General features: G+C 36.2%; 1 protein-coding gene across 1 annotated transcript in view; it reads left to right on the forward strand.

Moving 5' to 3' along the window:
• The first annotated feature begins 3739 nt into the window (after positions 1–3739).
• SLITRK6 (SLIT and NTRK-like family, member 6) overlaps positions 3740–9424 on the forward strand; it is a 6453-nt gene continuing 768 nt past the window's right edge. The window contains exons 1-2 of the mRNA XM_009073921.1: positions 3740–4278; positions 7537–9423. Coding sequence (XP_009072169.1) covers positions 7552–9423 — 1872 coding nt within the window. The 5' untranslated portion in view covers positions 3740–4278; positions 7537–7551. The remainder of the gene's footprint in view (positions 4279–7536; position 9424) is intronic.

Consider the following 9424-nt stretch of genomic DNA (forward strand, 5'->3'; position numbering starts at 1 on the left):
GTTGTCATGAACGGCAACAGCTTTAAACTGAAGAAAAGTAGGTTTAGATTAGATATTAGGAAGATATTATTTACTGTAAGGGTGGTGTAATGCACTGGAACAGGTTACTCGGAGAAGTTGTGGGTGACCTATCCCTGGAAGTGTTCAAGCCCAGGCTGAACTTGGCTTTGATCAGCCTGGCCCAGTGGAAGGAACCTCTGCCCATGCTGGGTCGTGGGAGTATGGAACTAGATGATCCTTAAGGTGCCTTACAGTATAAGCCATTCTATAATTCCAGGATTTGTATACTTGTATATTAGGTGTATGCATATGGGCCTAAATTAATATAGTTACTTAGAAACTGCATTAGAGTAATAAAAATGTGTTCCTTTGACTCAACCATTTTCTTATGAATTGAAGATCTTTTTCATCAGATTTTTTGTTTTGAGTAAGACCTATCCCAATACATAAAAAGGGGCAATAGTTCTGTGAGGGAAGTTGGTGTTCTGTAGCCAAATTAAGCAAATGGATGCCTACAGAATAAAATGCTCTCTTTCCTAATGCAAATCTTATTGATTTCTTTCCTGTTCCTTTGACTGTCATGAAACTTATAGTTCAAGAAAATCTTTCTAAATTTTCTCTGTCATGGGAGAGAAAGGCTGGATTGGCTTTATAGTAGGCAATGGTAGCTTCCATAATTATAGCTATGTCACACTATGGTTTTTGTTTGTTTGTTTAGAGTGTATATATGTTCATGTTCTATGTTCTCTGATTCTACATAGTTAAGTCTTAGCTTTGGTGACCATCCTTCTATATGAAATCTTCATGTATACTATATATATGAGTTTTGAGTTCCGCAGCGGGTTCTTTCAGGTGTGAATATTCAGATGCTACTTAGTTGTTCCAGAAAAATATTTCCTTTCAGTATGGTATCTTAAGCTCTCAGACCAGTACTTATACAGAGTTCAAAGGGCTCATTTTGCAAGAAATATAGGTGAAGAGTTGCAGATGCAGACTAGCAGCTTCTTGCAGGTAGGGAAGGATATATAATTTGGGTCCTACACCTTGCGTGGAATCAATGGCTCCTTATGCACAGCCTGAGAAGTGATGATGAGTCATGAATGATGGTGAAGGAGACCTTTTTCTTCCACTGAAATAGCAAATGCAGATCCTTATTCCTCCTGTTATTTTTAAACACTGAAATTACAAATAAATAAGTAGGGCACCATGAAAATTCACATTTTGTAAACTAATCTGTAAATTGTAAGCCAAATTTCCACATTTGAAATTAACAGCCTTTTTATGAAAACACTCTTCGCAGTAATCTAGAAGTGGTACTAGTAAGTCTTGACTGAAAGGGTGTGAGAAAGCTTCCCACTGCTTCTTATGGGTGCTCCTGTAGTGTTCAGGATTTTCCTGAACAGATTGAACATATTACTAAGAAAAAAACAATTGCTTGAAGAAGAATCTACCTGGAAATTTTATGGTCAAACCAAACTTTACAAATTATGTAATTTAGGCTCAGGTGTTTCTTCTGGGATGTATACGAGTAAAGAAACCTGCACAGAATTAATAAAACATGATACACAACCCTTTCTCTAAGTGTTTAATACAAGATCCACATGCTTGATAGCATAAAAATTTCTTTGCATCTATGTATTGATAAGGATGAAAACTCAGTGGGAGAGTTCTGCACAACATATATATAGTTAGAGGGGTATGGTCTCATTTCTGTTCTATGGAGATGCTGTACTTGGTGAAGGGGTGAAGAGGAATGACATAGAAGCTTAAGGCCTTTTTGGAAGTAAGTAAGCCTGACAGTTTTAGATTTTATTTATACAGCTTCACAAAAGTTAAAATTGTCAGAGCAATTGATAAAGGTGAATATTTGATATAAGGATACAAACTCCATATGAGTTCAACACTGTTCATGCAAATGTGCTTGCAGAATCACATTATTTATAATAATCTGCTTAATGATTCATAAAATTGTGGTGGAAAACCAATTATTAGCCATATTTTTATAAACCTGGTAAATATACAGTTTGTGGAATGACAAATATTGATAAACCTTCTCAGTGTTTTTAATTCGGTATGGTTAGATTAAGAAACACTGTCCTAGTTTTAGCAGTTGATTTCTAGAAATATTTTTGTGATCAGGTTTTACTCTTGTGGATGTTAAATGAAAAGAATTACATTGTTTTCACTTCTGATATAAATATCTATATATACAGATAGCCTTAAACAGCCAACCACAAGTGAAGCATGAGCCTATGTAAAATGTACATAGATATTAGAAATAATATGACTTAAAATCCATAAATTCAAAATTAATAAAGAGTATAATGATTTATTTGGCTTGTCACAGATTACTGAGAACCTTTGAGCCTTAACAGTAAAATGTCTGCAAGTCTAGATAGAGTGGTGAGGTTCATTTTAAGGAGCAAAATGCAGTCAAATAAGTGATGTGTTGAAATGAATGGAAATCAAATTGCTGCTGTGCCTTAGGAATATTTTGAGGGTTTTACTATTTTGCTAAATTACATTTTTTATCTTTAGAAAATTAAGTATTTAAAAACTCATTATAATAAGGCAAGACATATATGCATAATCCTATATATAAAAATGTATGTATATATGTGTATATGTAAATACAGAACGAGATCTTGATAGCCTTTATCACATGGAACAGTACGTCACAATACTACTTCAAAGGTCAACGAGGCCACCTAGAGAGCTATCAGGACAAAAGAAGTCACTGGAATCTGACTGGTTGCAGGCTGCAGTAAACAATCTGTAAAGTAATCCAAGACGCTCTAGAGAGTAAATAAATCAGCTCTATTCTTGCTCACCAGAAGGTTTTGTGGTTCTGTAGCTGTGGGATGAACAAGGAAGTAGATTTTGCAGCTTATAAAACCATCCCATGCAGTACAGGAGGGATAAGGAAAACCTTCCTTGCGTGGAATAAATATTTTCCCATCGCCCTACTGTAACTGCTAATTAGTTGTTTATGAGCACAAAGAAAATAATACCTTAAGCATGGTACATGCCTTTAAGAATGCCCTCCCCCAAACCAGGCCGTTTTTATCAAAGCAATGCTTCATGCAAATACAATACAGTCTCACATGGACAGATACCAACACACTGTGCTAACATCTGTAAAACAGACAATTACAATCAACCCAGTCTTCTTCCTACAGAACAAGATGGGCAGTTTTAAAAAGGACTGATGGCAGTCATTGTGCAGGCATAAGCACTAATATTCCACAATTTCTTTTCTTTTTTTTTCCAGAAATAAAGTATGTACAACTGTACATACTCATCCCTACCCCAGTCACACTGTGTGGACTGGATTGAGACCTGTACTGTCTCATTTATATATTTGAGTAATCCTGCACTTCATAGTGATAGACATATTTTCCAGAGGACAAGGTTTCCCTTGTGGTGTGTTTTGTGGAGTGTATTTGGATTGGAATGCTTTCGGGTTTCTAAAGCAAGGATTTGCAGATACAAACTAAACGCAAGCTCTGTCCCAGAGAACAAACTGCAGGAGCTGCAGTGGGTGTTTACTGTTTTGCAAAATCAGGCATTAACAATCCTTAAGCAAACTAAAAGCTGTTTAGCTGAATTTTACTTTCCGAGGTTCACTTAGATAAGGGAAAAAGGAGGTGAGAGAAATAGCAGGAGGAGGAGGAGCTGATCTGTCTCAAGGTGGAGCTGTATCTTGTATTAAATGACATTGGCAGATTAAAGCTCTCTGGTGGGGAAGGGCTTAAAGGCTGAGTCAAAAGCCAAGAAGTCTCTTTATTTACGCCTACCTCCCAGCCCCTGGCAATCTGACTAATAACAAACTGAGCTAACAAGAAAGACTAGAAAGAGTAGAGAGAACACAGGAGCAGCTTGCATCTAAAAATCTGACAAACCTAGTGATCAAGTCAAGCTCTGCTGAGCATGTTGTTTGTTTACTGCATCCAAATGCTTGCAAACAGTTAACTATATGCAGAAAAGTCAGCCTAGCTGTGAAGTATGCTGTGAATTTTAATTGAGGAAAAAGGACAACTGCTTACAGGATGGTCTGATGTGCACGGCTGCCTGGAAGATTTTTTCAATTGAATGCTTTGTACTTGGTCTTCTGAACAAGGATTTTAACTTTATGGAGCTGTAGTATTACCAGAGCTTGCAGCGAAGTGAAACACAGAAGAAAGTGTACATTTTTCACAGGGAAAAATTGCATTGCATCGAAACATCTGCTCCAACTGTGCATTGCTGAGTGTTTCAGGGAGTGTTACTGCTGTACAGGTAAGGAAGATTCCATTTAGTTAATTAGCTTAGCACATAAGAATTTCATTTCTCAGTACCAGTTGAATTTATTTTCCTGCGTGACTTTGTATAACTTTCATGTTAAATGATGGTAGTTTATACTGGATTTTAAACAGTTTGGCAGGCACATTTATTCGAACTGCTAACTGTGTAGAATGTGTGTATTAAGGGAACGTGGTTTTCTAATCCCTTGAGGGGAGACGAATGGGTGTTTGTTTTTATTTCCTGAAGTGCAAGAGTGGTCTTAAATGCCTCATCTGATTGTTGTTCCCTTCAGAATTTAATAAACAATCCCAAAGGCTTTTAGAAATTACCAATTTTTAGCTTGAGGCTTTTTAAATCTTCAGCATACATTTTTTTAAAGTGGCTGAATTAAAACAACCATACAAATAAAACCCCAAGTATAATGAAACAAGCTATTTCAGTGTTTTAAAAGCACATCAGTTATAACTTGTTAGGCATGTGATATATTTGCTGTAAGGTGGCTTCTTCTGAAAGTATTGAACTTTGCCTCATAGAAAGGACGGTGTCATTTTTTAGTTTTTTTAAATTCCTATGAAGCTTAGTTATAGTATGCAGTCAGCAGTGACTTAATGAAAGCAGGTAAAATGATAAAACTTAAGTTACCATGTAGAATTTGCTGAAAAACCTCACCCCATATGAAACAGAAAAAGGTCAGCTTTGTGAAGTCTTTTAAAATAAATTTTATTTTGTTGTGAATTCTTTCAACTAAATGTTAATCATCTGCTACATGAAAGCATTTTTTATTTTACAATAGTAGCCCACTGAGGACTTCATTACATATTTCTGAGTGTTAAGAAAAAAAGAATAAAACCTGGGAAAGGGAAAAAAGAATATTACTCTCCTATTAATTTTTTATTGTGTGTCTATATTTGTGTGTGTGTGAGAGTTCTGGCATTGCTGCTCACAGAAGTATGACGATGATTAATATGTGAATGTTTTCCAATTGGTTACAAATGTTGTTACTTTCATGTCTGAGAGGAGGGCTTTCATTTTTATAACCTAATTTCTCAATATGCACTAGAGTGCAACATGCCTGTCAGGGTTTTTTTTTTATTTTCACTTAATTTTGCTCAGGGACTTTGTAAGTGTAGTTTGAATTTGATGCAGATCGACGCTGGAATTTCTAATGAGAAAAAGTGTACAGAAATAAAGTTGAATTAGTCATACAGTAGGTTTGAAGCTGACATCTGTGTCAAAAGCTTGTATTTTTTACCTTGGGTCACTGGAAAGGATAGTGGTGCATGTAGAGCAAGAATAAATCTCTAGCATAATATGATCCTAGAATTATTCCGCATACTTCAAAATAACATCTTGACATGCTGTGTCTTATCCAATACTTCTTGGGAAAAGAGACTTAAAGGCATATGTGTTAAACATAGGCAGCTGGAGTACAAAGAGTGTTCTATGAGGCAATAAAATTATTTGCTCTGCTGAAACAAAGATAAAAGCTCATATTTTTAGGGACACTTTTTTATTTCACTATGAATTGCACTTACTACTTCTAAGCTCACACAACTAGTCCCACTTATCAGCACCTACTAATGAAGAAAAACGCAATTTGCTATGCACACATTTGCTGTTGTTCCTTTTGTGTGTGTGTGTGTAATACTCATGCCACAGCATTTAAGTGCCTGCATGTGTAAATCTTTGCTATCCATTCTAAGGGAAGCCTTGAGAAATGGTGTTTCTCATAACAAAGGTACATCATGCTTAAAATATGCCAAAAAGGTGCCAAATCATATGACTACAGAATAAGAATGTTCATGCATGTAATTGAATTGATCATTGTAAAAGGCTCTAACCTTTCAGAAATTAACACAGCTGTTTGTGTACTGACATTCTGTATTCCATGTTTCAATAGTTTAGTTTGAAAGATCAAGTGACCTTTACGAGATGGGTTACTTAATAATCCTGCTTAGTTCAGTCCTCAAACAAATAGTGCATGAACATCTTAAAAGTTCTGTGTTTTAAAGCATCTACTCCATTGTAAGTTTTTTTTTTGAGGAAATGTGGATATGCTTAACTAAGGGTTAAAAACAGTGATTTCACTCCATCTCATATATCCAGATTTGCCATTGTTCTTGCTAATTAGACAACCCTGACAGAAAGAAATAGTGTCGTACAAATTAATTCAAACCAATGATAAATGATTGATTTCAACATCTAAATTTTGCTTGTGACTCCATAGCTGTACTATAATGATGCATTTACCAGGTATTACAAAGTTCAAGATCAGCTTGAAAAATGATAGCTATGTTGCATAACGTACAGATGATATGGTGCTAATTTTTAATTTGTAAAGCACAGTCAGTGCCATAGAAATTTCAGAGCTTTGGTGGTAATTAATGATTATATTAATTTGAGGGAGTCTAATATCAGTCTCAAAAAATGTTTGCCCTTGCTTACCAATTTCTTCTGACATGCACTGCGTTGTCAGTTCTCTCTTCTTTTTTACTTTAATTGTGTACACAATTTTTGATATGTATACTATATGAAATCATATTACACTACTATTTGCTGTGGTCCCTCTTTCACTAAATATCCACAAACCAAAACATATACATTAAATAAAGAAAAATAATTATTTTATCTACTTCCTTTTCAGTTTGTGGGTACAAGGATTACAGAGGAAATGCCTTTTGATTTCCATACATAATGCAGAACCAAAGAGAGATTCCTTGTATCCTGACTGAATGGGCTTTTGCTCCCAACACATTGTTGAACCAAACGGAATCTTATTTCTTCTCTTCAGCAGCTGGATAACATTAAGTTAAGCTTAGCAAGGTACTCTCAAAATTTGCAGTGCTATTTAGTGACACAAAGCAATGATCCAAAATATTATATTAGCTTTGATATAAGTTGCTTGGGACAGTAACTTATTACTGCTGTCCACTGCCAGACTATACAGTATATAAAGACAACACAGTATCTCCTATTTTGGGTATCAGCATGAAAGTACTGAAGCATTCCCTTTATGACTCTGTTTGTTGATTGAGTAAATTAAACACATTTTTCTCTAATCAGAAAATAATTCAAATATTTTACACAATAGAATATTGTTTGAAAGGTGACACAGCTCAATCAAAAGTATTAGGAATATTTTTTCTTCCCTCTTGCCCCAGGAAAAAAACAAGCAAATAATCAACCCAAACCCTGTGAAATCATGACTCTTGCTTTTCCTTTTTCCTTTTTTTTTTCTTCTTTTTTTTATAGATTCTGCTGGACAAGATGAAGCTTTGGATTTTCATTCTATATTCAGTTATGGTTGCATCTGATCCTTTCCAGTCACAGCCTTCTTTTTCTTCAGCCAGAGGATCTTGTCAGAGTTTGTGTTCCTGTGAAGAAAAGGATGATACCATGATTATAAACTGTGAAGAAAGAGGCATCAAGATGGTATCAGAAATAAATGTCCCACCATCAAGGCCTTTCCATCTTAATCTGTTAAACAATGGTCTGAGTATGTTACATGTGAATGATTTTGCTGGCCTTGTTAATGCTATCTCTCTACATCTTGGTTTTAACAATATTGCAGATATTGAGCCTGGGGCTTTCAATGGTCTCAGCCTTCTTAAGCAACTTCATATCAATCACAATTCTTTAGAAACACTTAAAGAAGATACATTTAATGGATTGGAAAATTTGGAGTTTCTTCAAGCAGACAACAATTTCATCACAGTGATTGAAGCAAGTGCCTTTAGCAAGCTCAACAGGCTTAAAGTGCTTATTTTGAATGATAATGCCATTGAGTATCTTCCTCCAAACGTATTTCGGTTTGTGCCATTGACCCATTTAGATCTGCGTGGAAACCAGTTACAGACACTGCCCTATGTTGGCTTTTTGGAACACATTGGTAGAATACTAGACCTTCAGTTGGAAGACAATAAATGGGCCTGTAACTGTGATTTATTGCAGCTGAAGATATGGCTAGAAAACATGCCTCCTCAGTCAATAATAGGTGATGTTGTATGCAATAGTCCTCCAGTTATCAAAGGCAGCATCTTAAGCCGGTTGAAAAAAGAATCACTATGTCCCACTCATCCTGTCAATGAACTTGAAGATCCTTCAGGGTCACTGCCCTTGGTCGTAACCACTTCTGTCAGTGATAGTCACCTATCGACTAAGGTGATTCCTCTCCTGAAAGCTCCTACTAAAGAACCAATTTTAGTGCTTCATACTTCAAAGCCTACTACACAGTTTCCAGGAATCTATTGTCCCATCCCCTGTCACTGCACCAGCCATATGCTCTCAGGAGTTCTTATGCACTGCCAGGAGCGAAATATTGAAAGTTTGTCTGATTTAGGACCCCCTCCTCCAAATCCTAAAAAGCTTATTCTAGCTGGAAACATTATTCAGACATTACTGAAATCAGATCTTGTGGACTATGCCAGCCTGGAAATGCTTCACCTGGGGAACAATCGCATTGAAATACTTGAGGAAGGTTCCTTTATGAACCTGACTAGACTGCAGAAATTGTATCTCAATGGGAATCACCTTACAAAGCTAAGTCAAAATCTGTTCCTTGGCCTTCAGCACCTTGAGTACTTGTACCTTGAATATAATGCCATCAAAGAAGTTTTGCCAGGGACATTTAATGCAATGCCAAAACTGAAAGTTCTCTACTTAAATAACAACCTTTTGCAGGCTTTGCCACCCCATATCTTTTCAGGTGTTCCTCTCACTAGATTAAATCTGAAAACAAACCAGTTTGCTCATTTGCCTGTGAGCAATGTCTTGGATGAACTGGATAGGCTGGTACAAATTGAACTTGAAGACAACCCCTGGGACTGTACTTGCGATTCAGTTGGGCTGCAAAAATGGATACAAAAACTGAGTAAGAATGCCATGATGGGTGATATTTTTTGTAAATCTCCAGGACACCTAGCAAAAAAAGAATTAAAATCCCTAAACAGTGAAGTTTTGTGTCCAGGTTTAATAAACAGCCCTGCCCTACCAACTCATGCCAGTTTTGTAGTTGTAACAACTTCTTCTCCTACTGCCAATACCGCAGACACCATCCTGCGGTCCCTTACAGATGCTGTCCCACTTTCTGTTCTAATATTAGGACTGCTTATTGTGTTTATAACTATTGTATTTTGTGCAG

The sequence above is a fragment of the Acanthisitta chloris genome, unplaced genomic scaffold (genome assembly GCF_000695815.1).
Source record: "Acanthisitta chloris isolate BGI_N310 unplaced genomic scaffold, ASM69581v1 scaffold5584, whole genome shotgun sequence".
In the NCBI taxonomy this organism is placed as follows: domain Eukaryota; kingdom Metazoa; phylum Chordata; class Aves; order Passeriformes; family Acanthisittidae; genus Acanthisitta; species Acanthisitta chloris.